The sequence below is a fragment of the Helicoverpa armigera genome, chromosome 31 (genome assembly GCF_030705265.1).
Source record: "Helicoverpa armigera isolate CAAS_96S chromosome 31, ASM3070526v1, whole genome shotgun sequence".
Taxonomy (NCBI): Eukaryota; Metazoa; Arthropoda; class Insecta; order Lepidoptera; family Noctuidae; genus Helicoverpa; species Helicoverpa armigera.
The window spans coordinates 4,817,650-4,838,541 of NC_087150.1; the positions used below are offsets into that span (position 1 = coordinate 4,817,650).

Consider the following 20,892-nt stretch of genomic DNA (forward strand, 5'->3'; position numbering starts at 1 on the left):
TGTGGGGTTTAGAAGACTCACAAAGCAGCCCGGAGCCTGGAAGTTGGTGATTGATGCACCCGTGCATCGGAGAGCACTTTAATTTCGGTCCTGCGCCTGATCTCTCTCCGGTGGTGTCGGATTGTCGTCGCATCGCGCTATGAGAGTGAAGGAATAGTGAGTGCACCTGTGTCCAAGCAAATGCTCGTGCACTATAATATGTCCTGCGCAGCTGGCTAATCTCCTTACATGAGAACAGCCGCCGTAGCCGATAATCGGCTAGAAGGACATCATCATCATTTGTGTAAAAAGTCTTATCAAGATGTTTACCTTTAGTGAAGTGCCTACTCAAATAGAATGTAGCTAGCTATTTTGTAATGTTTAGAATTTTTTCCGATTTATGTTACGTTAACAATGCATTGTTTGCATTGCTACAATTACATATTTAAAAATAAAATTGTTATCGATGACTTAACTGCGTTGAAGAATAGAAAATCATAGTTTACATATATCCTACCTACTTTATATGTATACTAACCAGCTGTTTCCCGCGGTTTTATCCGCGTGACGTGAGAACTATTGTCCGTACCGGGATAAAATATAGCCTATGTTACTCGGGAACAGTGTAGCTTGCCAACTGCTTTTGCCTCACTGAACTAACTGCCTCGTTGGTCTAGCTGTCGCAAGAGCGGCTGCTGAGCACGAGGTCTCGGGTTCAATTTCCGAGTCGCCGAGGCCGAAATCGCTTTGTGGGGTTTAGAAGACTCACAAAGCAGCCCGGAGCCTGGAAGTTGGTGATTGATGCACCCGTGCATCGGAGAGCACTTTAATTTCGGTCCTGCGCCTGATCTCTCTCCGGTGGTGTCGGATTGTCGTCGCATCGCGCTATGAGAGTGAAGGAATAGTGAGTGCACCTGTGTCCAAGCAAATGCTCGTGCACTATAATATGTCCTGCGCAGCTGGCTAATCTCCTTACATGAGAACAGCCGCCGTAGCCGATAATCGGCTAGAAGGACATCATCATCATTTGTGTAAAAAGTCTTATCAAGATGTTTACCTTTAGTGAAGTGCCTACTCAAATAGAATGTAGCTAGCTATTTTGTAATGTTTAGAATTTTTTCCGATTTATGTTACGTTAACAATGCATTGTTTGCATTGCTACAATTACATATTTAAAAATAAAATTGTTATCGATGACTTAACTGCGTTGAAGAATAGAAAATCATAGTTTACATATATCCTACCTACTTTATATGTATACTAACCAGCTGTTTCCCGCGGTTTTATCCGCGTGACGTGAGAACTATTGTCCGTACCGGGATAAAATATAGCCTATGTTACTCGGGAAAAGTGTAGCTTTCCAATTGTGAAAGAATTTCTCAAATCGGTTCTGTTGTTAGACACTAATGAATAGTCAGTCCGAAACATAGGTTTCGGATGGCACGTTAAACTGTAGGTCCCGGCTGTCATTGAACATCCTTGACAGTCGTTACGGGTAGTCAGAAGCCAGTAAGTCTGACAACCAGCCTTACCAAGAGGTATAGAGTTGCCCGTGTAACTGGGTTGAGGAGATTAGATAGGCAGTCGCTCCTTGTGGCACACTGGTACTCAGCTGCATCCGGTTAGACTGGAAGCCGACCCCAACATAGTTGGGAAAGGCTCGACGATGAGTGATGATGAGTGTTCTAATAGGTGACCATTCACCACAATAGACCAATACTTATTTACTTATACCCTCATAATAATTAGTTTTATCTTTTAGAGTCATTAGGAGTAATTACCATACCAGTTAAAATTTCGTTCAAATTCTTAAAAGCTAGTTAAGATAAACTAACGTTTAACTATTTTGTAATATCTGCTAATATTTTTTCAAATACTCATACTTTACTTAACTCTATATTTTAACCAGAGTATGGAAAGATGGTTAATGATAAATGGCTTATCGTTAAGTAATAGCCCAAGACTTGGAGTTTCTTGCCCGTTCTTCTCCATAGGAAGCTACTTTTGGAATGGGCAACTAGAATCAAACTTAGTTATATTTTGGACGTTCATAAGTGCTTGTAAAGGCCTAAATGAAATATATGATTTGACTTTGACTTTGACTTTGTTCACCGACGATATAAAAGTCAGTGTTTTTAAAGCAACTGTTTACTTACTATGAATTTTTATGTTCAATTTTCTTTTTATAAGAATAAAGGACCTTTTAAAATGGGCCTAGTTAGCCTAAGTTACCTACTCCTTGTTACATAGTCTATCTGCTAGTTAAAGTCCCGTCAAAATCAGTCCTGTCATTTATGAGATCAGCCGGAACAGACAAACATACAAACAAAATTGGTAAAAACGGTTGTTTTAGTATAAAATGCTCTAATAATTTAATATTACCAACAAAACAAATACTTTAGTTTTATTATTTTGTGTGTATGTGTAGACAATGTCACTATCAGAGAGCATTGAACCTCTGTGAGTTTATTGATAGAAGTAGCAAAAATAATGTATATAGGTTGCTAAGTAAAGTATGAAATGTAATTAATAATATTTCAATAAAAGGTCTCGGAAGGCATGTTAAAATGAGTCCCGGCAGTCATTTGAACATCTTTGGCAGTCATTACGGGTAGTCAGAAGCCGATAAGTTTGACAACCAGACTTAGCCCGGGTAATTGGGTTGAGGAGTTCAGATAGACAATCGCTCTATAAAATACTGGTATTCAGTCTGACTCCTGCCTGACTCCTGCCGGGGCTGCGGGAATGTTCGCGCGAGTTACCGCGGCCCTGGTACCTACATAAAAGGCCTACGACAGAACACGACGGTTTTTAGACAGTAAGAGTCTGCATACCAAGCGTATTTTACATACGTGATGATTGACGTTCACTCCTTCTCTCTAAGAGAAGATGCCTGTGCTCAGAAGGGGTATAATAAAATAATAGTATAAAAAACGAAAAACACGCTAGTCATGTATTGTCATCAGAACTGAGAGCGTGTGCAAAATTTCATCCTAATCGAAGACCGGGAAGTGGGTCAAATTAAGATTCCAAGATTTTCTTACATACATAGTTACAAGTGAAGTTAATATAAGCGTGTTAAAAAGGCTGATGATGATTTGAAAAATAAATAACCGTTTTTTTTTTTTAACGACGTCAAAAATCGTCAAATGACCCCTACCGCTGTGGGTTAGCAGCGGTGAGGGAGTGTCAGACTCTTACTGACTAAACACCTTCGTGTTCCGTCATAGGCCTTTTATGTACCAGGGCCGCGGTATCTCTTTCGAACAACCCGCAGCCCCGACAGGAAAATAAATACCCTTGAAATCACTCAAGCGCAGCCACAGGGCAAGCTAAGTAACATACAACTTATACACAGCCGTCACTCTACACTACCTTCCTAGGCTATAATTAAGAATCTAGACTAGACTTATTAACCAATGACCTGAGACGTAATGTGCTAGTTTTTACCCGACTACCGTGGAGAAAAGGGTTGTGTGTTACATCGAGTATGTGTGTCAATTTGTCACTTGGTTAGACGGAAAGGTTGAATAGTTATTTCTAAACTGCCCCTTTTTATCGCAGTTTTATTTAGGTTCGATTCCTGGATATTTCCGAAATCGCTTTTCGGGTTTTAGGAACTTCCACATAGAGTTTTGAATTTAACCAAGGGGTTGGGGTTTGCCCAGGTAACTGGGTTGAGGAGGTCAGAATGGGCAGTCGCTCCTTGTAAAGCACTGGTACTCTGCTACATCCGGTTAGACTGGAAGCCGACCCCAACATAGATGGGAAAAAGCTCGGGAGATGGATGGACATAGTGTTTTGATGTTGGTATAATCCCTGTGTCTGGGAAGGCACGTGTCGCCGGCGTCCCCAAATGCTACTCAGTAGCAGTCGTTGTTATAACACCACGTCAGAGGCCGTCAGGCGGAGTTGAGTACACTCTGACTTATTAGGTGCTAGGGCTTGTTAGGTGATTAAAGCTGCAGCTCACTCGATGAGAAGAAAAAACACTTTTATTAACTTTTATGCAAAAATCGTATTTCAAAATAATTTAGGTCTAGAGTTTTGCTAGTGGTTCTACTCAAGCCACAATTAACAAGCATCTGCCGAGCCTTTTCCCAACTATATTGGGGTTTCATTCTAACCAGATGCTGAGTGCCATCGTTTTACAAGGAGCGACTGCCTATCTGACCTCCTTAACCCAGTTACCCGGGCAACCCGATGCCCCTTGGTTAGACTGGCATCTGACTTACTGGCTTCTGACTTTGTGGTGACTGCACGTAGAACTACAAAATAGCTGATGATGATGTAAATATGTTGCTATAATTGCTCAAGAGTTTATTGCGCCATTTCTTTTTCACAGCAATAACACATAGGAAATGTTGAAGGGCGGGCGTTTTGAGGGCTGTATTTTGAAAATTGTTACTTTGAAAAAGTTCTGTTTTGCAGCCAAGTTTGAATGATACTGAATATTATTTTTTCTGGTCTTTTCAGTTAAAAATGCAGGCATTACTGCTTCTCCTAGCTGCAGTGGGGACCGTGTATCCAGCACCAGAAGAAAGGTCAGCGCCGAAAACTGATACCTGTGGATATGATGTAAGTACCCTTATTTGGCTAGCCATTTCCTAAGATCATTCGTGGCATAGTTACAGCTGCACGGGTCGATGGATTTCGGAAGGGAAGTGAAATTTATAGATCCCAGCTGTTTAAACATCTTTGGCAGTCGTTATGGGTAGTTAGTCAGGAAGTCTGCCAACCAGTCTTACCTAGGGGTATTGGGTTGCCCGCGGGTAACTGGGTTGAGGTGGTCAGATAGGCAGTCGCTCCTTGTGGCACACTGGTACTCAGCTGCATTCAGTTAGACTGGAAGCCGACCCCAACATAGTTGAAAAAAGGCAACGCAGATGATATCTTTACTAATATTTTAAATGCAAAAGTAACTATTCTGTCTCTGTCTGTGAAATTCAGTAGTCGAACAGTCTTCTAGGGGAGAAAAGACCTAGGCTACATTTTATCCGTATGCGGGAAGAAGTCATTTGAAACAGTACCAAATAGGTTTAGTTATAAGCAAAACGACTTTCTATACAAAGAGACGGTTCATACCCCTATCATAGTTAAAATTATCTTCAGTACAGAGTTCAAAAGTTATCTAGCACTGTTATTTACATACAATTTACTTGTAAATAACATTGTACATAACATGTATTTACGTACAATCCTTTAGAATATTACCTACTAGATGTGTCCCGCGGTTGCACCCGTGTCCTGTAGGAGCTACTGCTCGTACCGGGATAAAATATAGTCTATGTTACTCGGGAACAGTGTAGCTTTACAACAGTGAAATAATTTTTCAAATTGGTTCTGTAGTTTCGGAGCGGAGCATTTACTCTGAATGCTGCGAAAAACAACAAAAAAAAACCATTGTCTGTAAAGTCGTTTTACTGACGATAGTTGAACGTGACAACGTGAGTAGCTGCCGATTGTGCCTCTTTGTCGCTCGCTGCGTGCTCTCGCTTGCACTTCAAGCCTTAAACGGAACGCCTCAGAGCGAGGTAACGCCGCATGAGTCATGTTTTTTCGTGCGTGCAGCCGGCTCCATCGATTTATAAGACGTTGTCACGTCAAAATAACCCTCTATATTATCCTTGTATAGATAGACTTATAACTGGTGCTTAAGGCATGATTTATATTAGGCCGGGCCGTGCCGTGCCGTGTCCGGGCTTTTACGAAATTCTAAGGACGAGCGTCGTTTGTGGCCCGGATGGGCCACGGATCATGCACTGTGTAATATAAACTGCTTCATACAAAATGTATGTAACGTTTCACATCCGTGCCCCGTACGAGCCACGTACACGGCACGCCCCGGACACGGCCAGGCCTAATATAAATCATCCCGGAGCTTATGGAGAAGAACCGACAAAACACTCCATAGACATTCTTTTCAAAAGGGACCCAATCAATTACTTCTGCGCAGGTGAAGGTCAGAGCTCAAGATTCGTGCCGGTAACTTTTATACTCATTCCCCACTATTCTCCATAGATACTCATTTCTCACTCTATCCATAATTCTATTTAATTTCAGAGTTGTCCCGCCACGCTACCCGATACACTCAATGTGCATATAGTTCCTCACACTCATGATGACGTGGGCTGGCTGAAAACGGTGGACCAGTATTATTATGGCAGTAAGTTGATATTATTAATAATTTGTTAATCTGCGATGCACACGGGCCTATAGAGTCCCGGACTTTTGGAAGACGAACCTTTTGAGAACTTTAATGGAATGGTGGTATAAAACCGACGATTATCCCTGTATACACTATAGAAATGATACCTACTCTATTTTTGATGAGTCGTGGTGGCCTAGTGGGTAATAACCAACCTCTCAAGTGTGAGGGCGAGGGTTCCAGGTCAGGCAAGTACTAATGCAACTTTTCTAAGTTTGTAATACTTTCTAAGTATATCTTGGACACCAATGACTGTTTCGGGTGGCTCGTTAAACTGTAGGTCCCGGATGTCGTTCAACATCCTTGGCAGTCGTTACGGGTAGTCAGAAGCCAGTAAGTCTGACACCAGTCTAACTAAGGGATATTGGGTTGCCTGGGTAACTGGGTTGATGGGATCAGATAGGGCAGTCGCTCCTTGTAAAGCACTGGTACTCAACTGAATCCGGTTAGATTGTAAGCCGACCCCAACATAGTTGGGGAAAAAGGCCCGGGAGATAATGACCTACTCTATTTTTGATTTTGGTTTTTTATTTCAGGTAAAAACAGTATTCAGAAGGCTGGTGTTCAGTATATTCTTGATTCTGTCGTGAAAGAGTTATGGGAAGATCCAAAGAGAAGGTAAGGTCTATTGAAACAATAGCTGGTTGAAACAATACCATGATACAAAATTGTGTGTAGGTACTTGATGTCGCGAGTCCACAGCTAGCATGTGTTCGCGCGGCGGTTGCAGTGTCGCGGACATGTTAGTAATGTTCGCGCGCAATGTGTTACTGTTTGCTGCAGCGAGTACACCGCGAGATACATGCGGTGTGCGTCACATATTCGGCTAGGCAGATGATACTATCCATTCTGAAAATACCAAAATTCTTTATAGAGTGTCCATGGAGTTTCTTGCCGGAGCTTCTCCATGAGACCGATTCTTTGGAACCATTCAACTAGCTTGACGATTCGAAAGAGGTCTCAGCCTATTTTAAATATTATTTTTTTTTACTTTGACTTTGTTGATCTTTCAGGTTCATTTACGTAGAGACAGCCTTCTTCTGGAAGTGGTGGGTCCGTCAGAGCGCAGCTGTACAGTCCAAGGTGCACACCCTGGTGAGGCAGGGTCGGCTGCAGATGGTGGGGGGGGCTTGGAGCATGAACGACGAAGCCGCTTCTCATTATCAGAGCACTGTCGATCAGTTCACTTACGGGTTGAAGTAAGTGGGACATGGTGACACACACTTAGACACACTAGACACTTGGGACACAGAGACACCTTGACACTTGTGACACCGAGACACAGCGACATAAAGACACTTAGACACACTAGACACTTGGGACACAGAGACACCTTGACACTTGTGACACCGAGACACAGCGACATAAAGACACTTAGACACACTAGACACTTGGGACACAGAGACACTTGTGACACCGAGACACAGCGACATAAAGACACTTAGACACACTAGACACTTGGGACACAGAGACACCTAGACACTTGTGACACCGAGACACAGCGACATATAATGACACTGAGACACACTAAATACTCGGACACAGCGACATAAAGACACTTAGACACACTAGACAATTGGACACTGAGACCCACAGACACAGCGACAAAAAGACGTTTAGACAGAGCTACTCAAAGACATTTAGATATAGCGACACAAAGACAATTAGCGACACTTGACACCAAATTACATAGGTATATAGACACAGAAATACAACCAGCCTTCTTCTGGAAGTGGTGGGTCCGTCAGAGTGCAGCTGTACAGTCCAAGGTGCACACCCTGGTGAGGCAGGGTCGGCTGCAGATGGTGGGGGGGGCTTGGAGCATGAACGACGAGGCCGCTTCTCATTATCAGAGCACTGTCGATCAGTTCACTTACGGGTTGAAGTAAGTGAGACAACTTGACACTAAGTTACATGGATATTTTCACACAAAGACACTTAGTTCTCAGTTACTTAGGTTCAGACACTTAGATCCAGACACTTGTAACCAGACATTTTGACCCACACACAAAAACCAGACATCTGAACCCAGACACTTAGGTCCAGACACTCAGAGCCAGACATAAAGACACTGAGACTCACGACACTTCGACACAACGACACTTAGACACAGCGTCATAGACACTTGAATACAGAGACACTGAGCCACCTAGACACACTAGACACTTGGAGACAGGTAAACATAGATAGACACAGCGACATAAAGACACGTAGACACAGCAACACTTAGACACAACGACAATTAGATATAGACACTCGAGACACAGTTACATAGAGATACAGACAGATAAACAGCCTTCTTCTGGAAGTGGTGGGTCCGTCAGAGCGCAGCTGTACAGTCCAAGGTGCACACCCTGGTGAGGCAGGGTCGGCTGCAGATGGTGGGGGGGGCTTGGAGCATGAACGACGAAGCCGCTTCTCACTATCAGAGCACTGTTGATCAGTTCACTTACGGGTTGAAGTAAGTGAGACAACTTGACACTTAGATACATGGATATTTGGACAAAAACACACTTTGACACAGCAACTTAGACCCAGACACTTATATCCAGACACTAAGAACCAGACACTTAGGTCCAGACACTCAGAGCCAGATACAAAGACACTGAGCCACAAATCCACCTAGACACTCTAGACCCTTGAACACAAAGACATTTAGACACTTGAGACACCGATACACAGCGACAGAAAGACACTTGACACACAATTACATAGATATATAGACATAGATATACAACAAGCCTTCTTCTGAAAGTGGTGGGTTCGTCAGAGTGCGGCTGTACAGTCCAAGGTGCACACCCTGGTGAGGCAGGGTCGGCTGCAGATGGTGGGGGGGGCTTGGAGCATGAACGACGAAGCCGCTTCTTATTATCAGAGCACTGTCGATCAGTTCACTTACGGGTTGAAGTAAGTGGGACAACTTGACAATTAGATACATGGATAAGTGGACACAAAGACACGTTGACACAGCAACTTAGACCCAGACACTTATATCCAGACATTTTGACCCAGACACTTAGAACCGGACACTTGGACCCAGACACTTAGAACCAGACATTTTGATCCAGATACTAAGAACCAGACACTTATATCCAGACACTAAGAACCAGACACTTAGGTCATGACGTTTAGACCCAGACATTTATATGCAGACACTGAGAACCAGACGATTAGGTCACGACACTTAGACCCAGACACAAAGACACTGAGACTGAGACACAAAGACACTTCAACACAAAGACACTTAAGACACAGTTACATAGAGACATATACACAGATATACAACCAGCCTTATTCTGGAAGTGGTGGGCTCGTCAGAGTGCGGCTGTGCAGTCCAAAGTGCACACCCTGGTGAGGCAGGGTCGGCTGCAGATGGTGGGGGGGGCTTGGAGCATGAACGACGAAGCGGCTTCTCATTATCAGAGCACTGTTGATCAGTTCACTTATGGGTTGAAGTAAGTGAGATAACGTGACACTTAGATAAATGGATAATTGGATACAAAGGCACTTTGACACAGCAACTTAGACCCAGATACTTAGACACAGACACTTAAGGCTCAGACCCTTAGGCTCAGATACTTAGGCCCAGACACTTAAAACCAGACACTAAGAACCAGACACTTAGGTCCAGACACTTAGACACAACAACACCTAGACACACTAGACACTTAGAGACACAACAACACCTAGACACTTGGAGACAAAGCGACATAAAGTTATTGACACCTAAAGACACTAAGAGACAGAGTCAAGAAGACACGAAGGCACTTCGACACAAAGACACTTAGACACCGTTACATAGAGATATAGACATAGACATACAACCAGCCTTCTTCTGGAAGTGGTGGGTCCGTCAGAGTGCGGCTGTACAGTCCAAGGTGCACACCCTGGTGAGGCAGGGTCGGCTGCAGATGGTGGGGGGGGCTTGGAGCATGAACGACGAAGCCGCTTCTCATTATCAGAGCACTGTTGATCAGTTCACTTACGGGTTGAAGTGAGTGAGACATCGACACTTAGACACGGCCATTCAGACACTTTGATACAGAGACACCTAAACACTTGTGACACCGAGACATAGCGACATAAAGACACTTAGACACACTAGACACTTGGGACACAGAATCACCTAGACACTTGTGAAACCGAGATACAACGACATAAAGACACTTAGACACCTAGACACTCTAAACACTTGGTCACGAAGACGCAAAGTCACTTAGTCGCAGACATCTGGTTACATGGATACCTAGACACACTAGACACTAAGACACATCGACATGTAAAGACAATCCGACACAAAGACACTTACATATAGACACGTAAGACACAGTTACATAGAGAAATAGACATAGATGTACAACCAGCCTTCTTCTGGAAGTGGTGGGTGCGTCAGAGTGCGGCTGTACAGTCCAAGGTGCACACCCTGGTGAGGCAGGGTCGGCTGCAGATGGTGGGGGGGGCTTGGAGCATGAACGACGAAGCCGCTTCTCATTATCAGAGCACTGTCGATCAGTTCACTTACGGGTTGAAGTGAGTGAGACATAGTGACACACACTTGGACACAGAGAGACTTTTAGATAGATACTGACTCATGGACACCTTGACATAAACACTTAGATACAGACGCTCAGACCCAGACACTAAGAACCAGACATTTTGACCCAGACACTAAGAACCAGACACTGAGGTTCAGATACTTACGACCTAGTTAGGACAAGACAGCAATGACCAGACACTTATGTCCAGCCACTATAATCCAGACACTTAGTTCCCATACACTAAGACCCAGACACATGTTTTTTTTTCTAGAAAACTGAACCAGACGTTTGGTCACTGCGGCAGACCCCACGTGGGCTGGCAGATAGATCCATTCGGGCACTCGCGCGAGTTCGCCTCGCTGTTGGCTATGATGGGCTATGACGGCCTCTTCTTAGGCCGCATAGACTATCAGGATAAGAGGGGAGAGGCAAACTCGCGGGAGTGTCTGACGTGTGAGTGTCTGACACACGGACACTGAAACATACATTTTGAACCAGACACTAAGAACCAGACACTTTGACCCAGACACTAAGAACCAGACACTTTGACACAGACTCTTAGTTACATACACATTGACCCAGACACATAGGTCCAGACACTTACATCCAGACACGTAGAACCAGACAACTCAATCCCGACACTTAGATCCAGACACATTTGGAATTTTTGCCATATTTCTTTCAGGAAACTCAACCAGACATTCGGTCACTGCGGCAGGCCGCACGTCGGCTGGCAAATAGACCCATTCGGGCACTCGCGCGAGTTCGCCTCGCTTCTCGCTATGATGGGCTATGATGGCCTCTTTCTAGGCCGGATAGACTATGCTATCACGATGAGAGTAGAGAGGCGAACTCAAAGGAGTGTCTGATACTTGGATACGAAACAATTAGACATGCCCAGATACTTAGATTCAAACACTTAAACATTTGAACACAGACACTAAGGTCCAGACACTCCGATCCAGACACTTAGATCCAGACACTTATGCCCAGACATTCAGATCCAGACACATAGGTCCAGATACTTAGATCCAGACACATTTGGATTTCTACCAGTAGCCATGTTTTTTCTTCTAGGAAACTCAACCAGACGTTTGGTCACTGCGGCCGGCCTCACGTGGGTTGGCAGATAGACCCATTCGGGCACTCGCGCGAGTTCGCCTCGCTGTTGGCTATGATGGGCTACGATGGCCTCTTCCTAGGCCGCATAGACTATCAGGATAAGAGGAATAGGCTGCTTAATAGGAATATGGAGATGGTTTGGCGTGGAGATGATGTGTTGGGTAAGTGTTTCCACCTGCTTCTTGATAGGACTACTTCCAGTATGTGGATAAAATGTCCTATAAGCTACAATACTATATGCTATATGTATGTAATGTAAGGTACTATCTTCTGTCTGCGGTTTCGCCCGCTTCCCTGGGGAGCTCATTTTTCGCAATATATTTTTTACATAACCTATAGGTATTACCATAACCTAGTATTCTTAAAACCAGTCCAGCCGCTTTAGAGATTAGTCGGAACAGACAGACAATGATTAAAAAGGAAAAAGTAAGACTAAGAAGTTAAAACATAATTAAATTACATGTACATATAGTCATGTGGTGATTAGCCAATCGGTGATTTAGCCATCAGTTTTTAGCCCGAGTAGTTATTCTCTAATTAAGCGAGACAAATAATTCCCTGAAAGTTATTTCGTTGTAATACCTATTAACCGATGTCCCGTGTCTCGTGGGAAATACTTACCGTACCGGGATAAAAATAAAGCCAATGTTACATGGTAAGAATGATACTTTCCAACATTGCAAGTATTTTAAATCGGTTTAATGTTTCTCAGACTTTAGGGAACAAACAAACAATGTTTCCTCTTTAATAGACTAGTTAGTATAGCTTTTTTGATTTTTATCAGTGATTTTTATAATTATAGCTAAAATTTACTAATATTTCCCAATACATCATTTTTCTACATCTGACTTTCTGTATCCATCAGCCAAAATTAACCAATTTCTCCCCCATTCCAGGTAGATCATCAGACCTCTTCACAGGCGTACTACACAACACATACTCCCCACCCGCCGGGTTCTGTTTCGACGTGCTCTGTGCAGACGAGCCGATCATAGACGACCCGGATTCACCCATGTATAACGTCGAGTCCAAGGTACGTTTGACTTCTAGCAATTGTGTGTTACTAACCTCATCTCCCGAGCCTTTTCCCAACTATGTTGGGGTCGGCTTCCAGTCTAACAGGATGCAGCTGAGTACCAGTGTGCCACAAGGAGCGAGTGTACAATTTGTAGGTTTTTTAACCGACTTTTCAGAAAGGAGGTTTGTGTTTTTTTTTGAAAAGATGATTTTTCTGACAGTTAATGTTTTTTTCCTGTGAAGATAGTGGCGATGTGTTAATTTTTTTTTCTTGTTATGAAAATATTGTCTGACAAAAATTGTTATTAGAAAAATAATTGTTAATACACTAAATCATTATCTGCCTAGCTTTTTCCTAACTATGTTGAGGCTGGCTCCCAGTCTAACCGGATGCAGCTGAGTACCAGAGTGTTATAGAGCGACTGCCTATCTGACCTCCTCAACACAGTTACCCGGGCAATTCAATATAATTTTCACTGGCTTCCGAGTACCCGTGACAACTGTCAAAGATGTTCAAATGACAGCCGGGACTAATTTAATGTGCCTTCCGAAACACGGAGGAACCCAACATAGATAAAGCGAACAAAATATAACCTATGTTACTCGAGGATAGTCTAGCTTCCCAACAGTGAAATAATTTTTCAAATCGGGTTCGGGGTTTCGGAGCCTTTAGGGTACAAATAAAAAATATTAGTATAGAGATTTTTACTCTTTATAGGTAGATCAATTCCTGTCGCTATGTCGAAATATATCAAAGCAATACATATCAAATAATATATTGATAACTATGGGCGATGATTTTAACTACCAAGATGCAGCGATGTGGTTCATAAATCTAGACAAATTGATCGAGTAAGTTAGCATGCTGTTTTTATAATCACCAGTTGACTAATCACCAACTGAAGGCTCAATGTGCAATCAGATTTTTGAATGATTAATTTTTTGTTTGTGTGTGTGTCTGTGTGTTTTGGTTTGTGTGTTTATTTATATGTGTGTTTGTAGGCTTGTCTTTAAATTAGGCAGAAGTACACTAGTGGTTTTTTTTTGAGAAATACAAACCCATATTTTTGTTGTAGTTGTCTGGATTAAGCCCAGAGTGATTAATAAATAACAATAACCATTGGGTTTATTCGCATTAACTTATTTACAATCGTATTATTTACACTTAATATAGACACATGTGCTTTAAGCACGGAATTAAGGTTATTGAGCTAATCAGGTCAGATAGGCAGTCGCTCCTTGTGGCACACTGGTACTCAGCTGCATCCGGTTAGACTGGAAGTCGACCCCAACATAGTTGGGAAAAGGCTACGCAGATGATGATTTTTGAAAACTCTGCATTATCTTGTAGATAAATACTTTTCTGGAGATATGCAAAAACATATCGAGAGGTTATAAATCAAATAATATTTTGATAACCATGGGAGAAGATTTTCATTATCAAGATGCGGCGATGTGGTTTCAGAATTTAGACAAATTGATCCAGTAAGTTAGCATGTCTTTTGTTTTTATAATAACCGACTGTCTAATCACCATGTGTCTAAATGTGACTGAAATCTTTAATCACCATGTGACTTAATATGACTTAAATCTTTATATTAGTATAGACTATTGAAATGTGGGTTAAATAAGTATACTTCTGCCTAATATGTATAATTAATATTAATAGTTAATAATAGTATTTGGCCTTGGAAGCCAATTGGTGGTTAGGCAACTGGTGATTAGTCAACTGGTGATTATTATTGTAGATTATTTATGCATGGTTTTTACATAAAGCTTGTTGCTTAATTAACAATTAATTACACTTTTTTGATAATTATACAATGCCTGTATCAATCTGTCTAGATTTTTATGCCACAAGCGTATTTTGGATTTTCGAAATTACATAGTACTTCGTATTCACCTCCGTCCCTTAGGAAGTGTATGTATGGCATCCTTGGCAGTCGTTACGGGTAGTCAGAAGCCAGAGTCTGACACCAGTCTAACCAAGAGGTACTGGGTTGACCGGGTAACTGGGTTGAGTAGATCAGATAGGCAGTCGCTCCTTGTGGCACACTGGTACTCAGCTGCATCCGGTTAGACTGGAAGCCGACCCCAACATAGTTGGGAAAAGGCTAGACAGATGATGATAGTTTTTTTTTTCATTATTTCAGGTTTCAATATTCTTAGACAATGCGGTTAAGCAAGCTAAATATTATAGAACTAATAATGTTATATTTACAATGGGAGGTGATTTTACATATCAAGACGCTAATATGTGGTATACGAATCTAGATAAATTGATACAGTGAGTGTTTAACTGGTTTTTAATAGCTTGTTTTAACTTGCAATATACAGGATGTGTCGTTCACAATCACATTAAATCCTATCACATATACTTTATGATATTCTATGGCGAATTGTAAAAAAAAATAACCTAATCCATTCAGTGGTTTGGCCACAGGAGTCATTTTGCGTTTTCATAATTTACAACATCATGTGTAAAGCAGAGATAAAGTTAGGGATATCGAATGTTTTGATCGGTTGACAGCTGTCAGTTTTGAAGGGTGATTTTCCGTTGTTTGTAATGACTGACTCTTATATGGTGTTCTAATTCTCGCACATTTTTATTCTATTTTGTTTGAAAATCACTTTTTAATTTTTTTGTATTTTATTTTTTCTATAACTATACTAGTTAATTCAATTTAATGTGATTAGGTACGACACTCTGTATCATATGGGCATATGTAATGACCAGATGTAGCTTTTACTTCAAAGGTTATAAATAATTAACTATGGATTTCTATATTTGATCTATCCGTTATTTCGCAATTAGAGATTGAGATTTGACATAATTTATATAAAGTTTACCCCAAAATCTTACCATTTAAGATACATACAGACAATCTTAAAAATATGGGAAACAATAGTGTATGCTCTTAAATTAAAGGTAGACAACATTATATTTAGACTGTTCAAGTAAAAAGTATAATTAAGGAATTAAACATTAAAAGTAATTAAAAAGAAAGAAAAAGTGCTGGAGTGGGGACCACGGACTAGCAAGCGCAGCGTAGGACGTCCACCAACGAGGTGGACAGACGACCTTATGTCGGTCGCCGTCGACGCTGGATGCAGGTCGCCTCCAACAGGTATCTGTGGAGATCTAAGGGGGAGGCCTATGTTCAGCAGTGGACGTCCGCCGCCTGAGATGATGAAATAAATAAACATAATAAAACTCTGAAAGCAAATTCAATATCTAATCGCAAAACCATGGATAGATCAATTATAGAAACCTGCAGTAAGAGGGGTAGTGTTATAATTAACATTTTAACTTTCAGGTATGGTAATTTGAAAGCAGCGAAAGACAAAATGAATATTACTCTGTTTTATTCTACGCCTAATTGTTATTTGAAAGCAATAAAGGATGCTAAGTAAGTATATAAAAAATACATTTTATGACTGTGAGAGATTTAAATTCATTTATTTTTATTATATGTTTATTTGAACTCAAAAACACAAAGAAAAAATACAAATTCATAAAGGGCTTCAGAAGGAACATGACGGGGTTTAGTCAGTAAGAGTCTGACACTCCCGAGCGCTGCACACACAGCGGGAGCAGACATTTTATGACTTCTCATAAAAAAGTCCTATTAGTTAAAGCATCAGTTTCTCAAGTACTAGTCTGCCGGTTAAATTTTTACCAGTATTACGGATTTCCGTTATTTTGTATTACGGTTTACCGGTAATTTGTATTACGGTTTTCGCGTTTTTTGCACAATGGTTTATTACGTTTAAAGCTTATGTATAATTATCTTCCGTTAGCGATTTCACCCGTTTCCCAAGGCAACTACTTCCTGCACCTGCGTAAAAATAGCCTATGCGTCATTTTGTTTATGTATAAGCTTTATTACTGTCCACCAGTTATTCAGTTATAACAATATTATAAGCTAGATTACTACCATGTTTCGTTAAATATTCCCAGTAGTTCTTGACAACAAACATTTATATACATACAAACTTGTCCGTTTATAATATTATTATTAATATACATACACACACTTTCAGCCCGACATTACCCACAAAGAAAGACGATTTCTTCCCGTACGCTAGCGATTCTACTGCTTATTGGACTGGGTATTTCACTTCTAGGCCTACCACTAAGTATTTTGAAAGAGAAGGGAATAGTTATTTACAGGTATGTTTTTAGTAGTTTCTTAATGTGTTTTTACTTGATTATATTTTAATTATTTACTAAAATGTATTCAACTATATGACTTTTTATATTTTTTTACGATTTTTCAAAAATTATATCAATTATTATAAAACTTTTTTTCTAAAAACATTGAAAGATGTCGATGAAGACATAAATCATCAACATTACTGAAACCATGTAGATTTTTAACCGACTTCAAAAAGAAGTTGTTAGTCTTTTAAAATTCTTTTAAATCTTATTTTTATACTGTTTTCAGATGGTGAAACAATTGCAAGTGTTAGCGAACTTAGAAAAACATAATGAATTTGTTTTAAATGAACTGAGGAGTGCTATGGGTAAGTAACACGCATTCACTAAAAGAAAAACGAAACTTTACAAATTACTAAAATAGTTCTGGCCATTCTTGATTAGCTTTCCCGTGGTTTCACTCGCGACCCCGGAGAACTATTTTCATCATCGGCGTTATAATTAACCTGTTCTTTCTAAGGGTCCTGTCTGGCGCGTTTTTAAGCCAAGACTTCTGAATCGATTTGAAAAATAAATTAAACTTCATTATAACTTTAAGTAGAGCCTGACAGAGGGACATTTACAATCCTTTTATTTGTGATTCCCTCGAGAATGAAATGAAATACGTTTATTCACGCGTCCAATCATGGAACTGTTGACAACTTTACTGTTCACATATTTTCCTTTCCTTGTTCTACAGTAAGTAGAAACATTTAATACTTTTTAGTTATATTCCGGTTGTTCTATTAGAGTTTTTTTGCGCCACTTCTTCTTCCCAGCAAAAATACATAGGAAGTGGTGAAGGGCAGGCATTTTGGGGGCTGATTTTTAGCCTACTTTGAATAAATTACTTTTAACTAGTTTAACAATAAATAACACCACTCAATAGTTCTTATTCTTCTTTAATATTTTTTTAACCGTTACCTTCCTCCCCCCTCTAGGCGTGATGCAGCATCATGACGCGATCACGGGCACTGAGAAGCAGCACGTGACGCACGACTACGAGCGACTGCTCAACCAGGCCATCGATGACGCGCTTACTATAGCTAAGCAGGCTTTTAAGTGAGTTTGGTTTAAGTTTATATTTTAAGGTTTCTTAAAAACTACTGAAAATTGAACGTAAAAATATCTAAATAACAGATGTTTTTTTCCAAAGCTATGTATAAAAATACAATTTTACGTTGTTTGTGTAAATAAATCTTTTATTAATTGTGATACATAGATATAAGTCTATATAAGTTTTTAGAGCAAAGGTGTCAAGATTCATATAGAATTATGATGTAAAATAAAGCATGTTTTTCGAGAAGAGCTGTAGCTTTACAACAGTGAAATATTTTTTATAACTCATTTCAGTAGTGTCGGTGCTTTACTTACACTGTTTTACTTTTCCATCGGTATGCTAGAAATGCATTTTTTTGGCTTTTTAATACTTTTTATTCACATGGAAAACTGTCTTACCAGACCGTCCGGTTTACCGGTTGTAATTGTAGATTTATCGTAAATATCCTATATTTTACCGGAATTTTGTATTGAGAATTATTTTTCTATATATATACAAGCTGTTGATTTGCATCCGTGCCATATTCAAGGACGTAATTATGCTAATGATTCTCGACCCAAATCAACAAAAAAATTGGTACAATGACAAAAAAGCAGTGCATATTAGCTATTTCCCGTCTACTGTAATTCCAATCGATTATTTACGTATTTCATGACCTGGCACAAATGCAAATCAACACCTTGTATAATATTAAGATTTTTCTATTGGGATCTAAATATTGGTAATGTTGTATTAAAAATATTTTTTCTATACTTATACAATTTTTTTTCTATCTTTTTTCCAGCAAAGTGACACTAAACGACGAGTCGAAGCCCCCACTGCTTGCGTTCCAGAGATGTCATCTCAACGAGTCTAGTTGTCACGTGTCTGAGAATAGCGACAGGTTTATCGTAAGTTATCAAAATATTATACTGTTACAGCCTTTTATCGTCCCACTGCTGGGCTGCGGCCTCCTCTCACACGGAGAAGGATTGAGCGTTAATCACCACGCTTGCTCAATGCGGGTTGCTGATTTCAGACTTTATAGTCCCGGTTTCCTAAAGATGTTTTCCTTAACATTTGATTGGTGTTAAAGATATAATTAGAAATTACATACAAATTTACAAAAGTAAATGTTAAAATACACACGAAAGTTTGTATTTATATATGAATGTTTGTTCTCCTTTCAAAAACTATGCTATTTTTGGTAAATTTTGCATCATCAACATATTTTGACATTACCTACCTACTTGTATGCGGCTAATGTGAAAATTCTATCTAAAGTAAGCAAATAAGAGATAGATATATTGGGTAGCCATTAGTAAACACATTAGGTAGTATAAGTAGCCTTCCTCTCTAACTATTTGCTGTGCCCATCAGGGTCCATAATTGTGACTACCACTATTATTTTATATTTTCCACCAAATGTACCTTATGGAATGCAATAAATGATATGATATGATATGATAAGTATAAATAGTTATGTATTTCCTAAGAATATTCTTCTAGCCATATCCAGATTATCTTTATGTTTTTTCCGGATTTTTCCATTTTTGACGGTATTTTGTACTGGTTTTACCGTTTGATTTCTTACCGATTATACCCGGAATTTCCGTAATTTTGTTTTAAATACACACTTTACCGAAAATTTTAGATTTATTTGTGTTATTTTCAGGTGACTATATACAATCCCCTGGGTTTTGCTGTGAGAGAACCAATAAGAATACCCGTCGGCAACGGACAATTTGAAGTCTATAGCTCTGATGGTAAATAATCTTTACTAATATTATAAAGTTTAACAGTTTTTTTTTGTATGTTTAAAGGGACTAATCTCCCTAATTCCGATTAGAATTTTTTTTTGTACTTTTTCTCCGGTTCCGTGAAGTTTCTACGGTACGCGAGTAAACAACTAAAAATATCATACAGTTGAAGAGTTTGTCTGTATGAACGCGCTCATATTAGAAACTACTGGTGTGATTTGAAAAAAAAAAAATGTTAACAGTGTTAGATATTCTATTTATCAAGGATCGTAACTTTAGCTTCTGTGGTTGTCTTTAGATGAAATTTGGAGTTCCTGTGATTTTTGTGTTTCATCAAAATCAGCTCAACCTTATTCCTTTATTTTTCAGGCAAACTAATCAAGATCCAAATGGTACCCATAGCCCACAGAGTTAGAAACATCCCCACTCGACGATCAAAAGCAACACAAGAAATAGTTTTCATAACCGATCTAAAACCTCTTTCGTACAAATCTATATACATAAAAAAAGTTAACCGAACGAAGAGAAGTGGCAACACTTATGATTTTTACTCGAATATTAATAATAATTTTTGGGGACATATTAAAGAGCCGGTTTTCACTAAAATTGATGATAAACAGACTTACAAAGACATTGTAGATGATGTTACTAGTATACCTTTTGCGCCGGTCCATTCTGACGATATTTCGCTAATAGATGATAGAGAAACAAATTTGGATATTTTAAAAGATGGTAAAAACGATGCTGAGGTATTAGAGCTAGAGAAATTCCTTAAAGATAACAGAAGGAAAGATAAGGATAATGCAAGGATAGTGGATAGCTATCCTAATTTTAATGAGGATGAAATGAGGATGTTGGCAGACGAGCCGAGGACGGTTGAGAAGTTTGACGATGAACTCGCTATGGAGAATCAGGTAAGTTTTGATGATTATTTTAAAGATTCTTGTTGACGATAAATGTATAATAATGCAAGAGTTTGTATGTGGTTTGTTAGTCTTTCATGTAAAAACTGCTGAACCTCTTGGATACAT

At 39.9% G+C, this 20,892-nt stretch overlaps 1 protein-coding gene across 1 annotated transcript in view; it reads left to right on the forward strand.

Annotated features, from left to right (window-relative positions):
• Positions 1–20,892, forward strand: part of LOC110383031 (lysosomal alpha-mannosidase) — a 28,326-nt gene that overhangs the window by 4,259 nt on the left and 3,175 nt on the right. Inside the window, exons 2-15 of the mRNA XM_064043421.1 lie at positions 4,456–4,557; positions 6,043–6,145; positions 6,724–6,805; positions 7,201–7,386; positions 11,803–12,008; positions 12,744–12,880; positions 15,018–15,151; positions 16,182–16,274; positions 16,909–17,038; positions 17,313–17,391; positions 18,004–18,124; positions 18,907–19,012; positions 19,777–19,867; positions 20,231–20,775. Coding sequence (XP_063899491.1) covers positions 4,462–4,557; positions 6,043–6,145; positions 6,724–6,805; positions 7,201–7,386; positions 11,803–12,008; positions 12,744–12,880; positions 15,018–15,151; positions 16,182–16,274; positions 16,909–17,038; positions 17,313–17,391; positions 18,004–18,124; positions 18,907–19,012; positions 19,777–19,867; positions 20,231–20,775 — 2,109 coding nt within the window. The 5' untranslated portion in view covers positions 4,456–4,461. The remainder of the gene's footprint in view (positions 1–4,455; positions 4,558–6,042; positions 6,146–6,723; positions 6,806–7,200; positions 7,387–11,802; positions 12,009–12,743; positions 12,881–15,017; positions 15,152–16,181; positions 16,275–16,908; positions 17,039–17,312; positions 17,392–18,003; positions 18,125–18,906; positions 19,013–19,776; positions 19,868–20,230; positions 20,776–20,892) is intronic.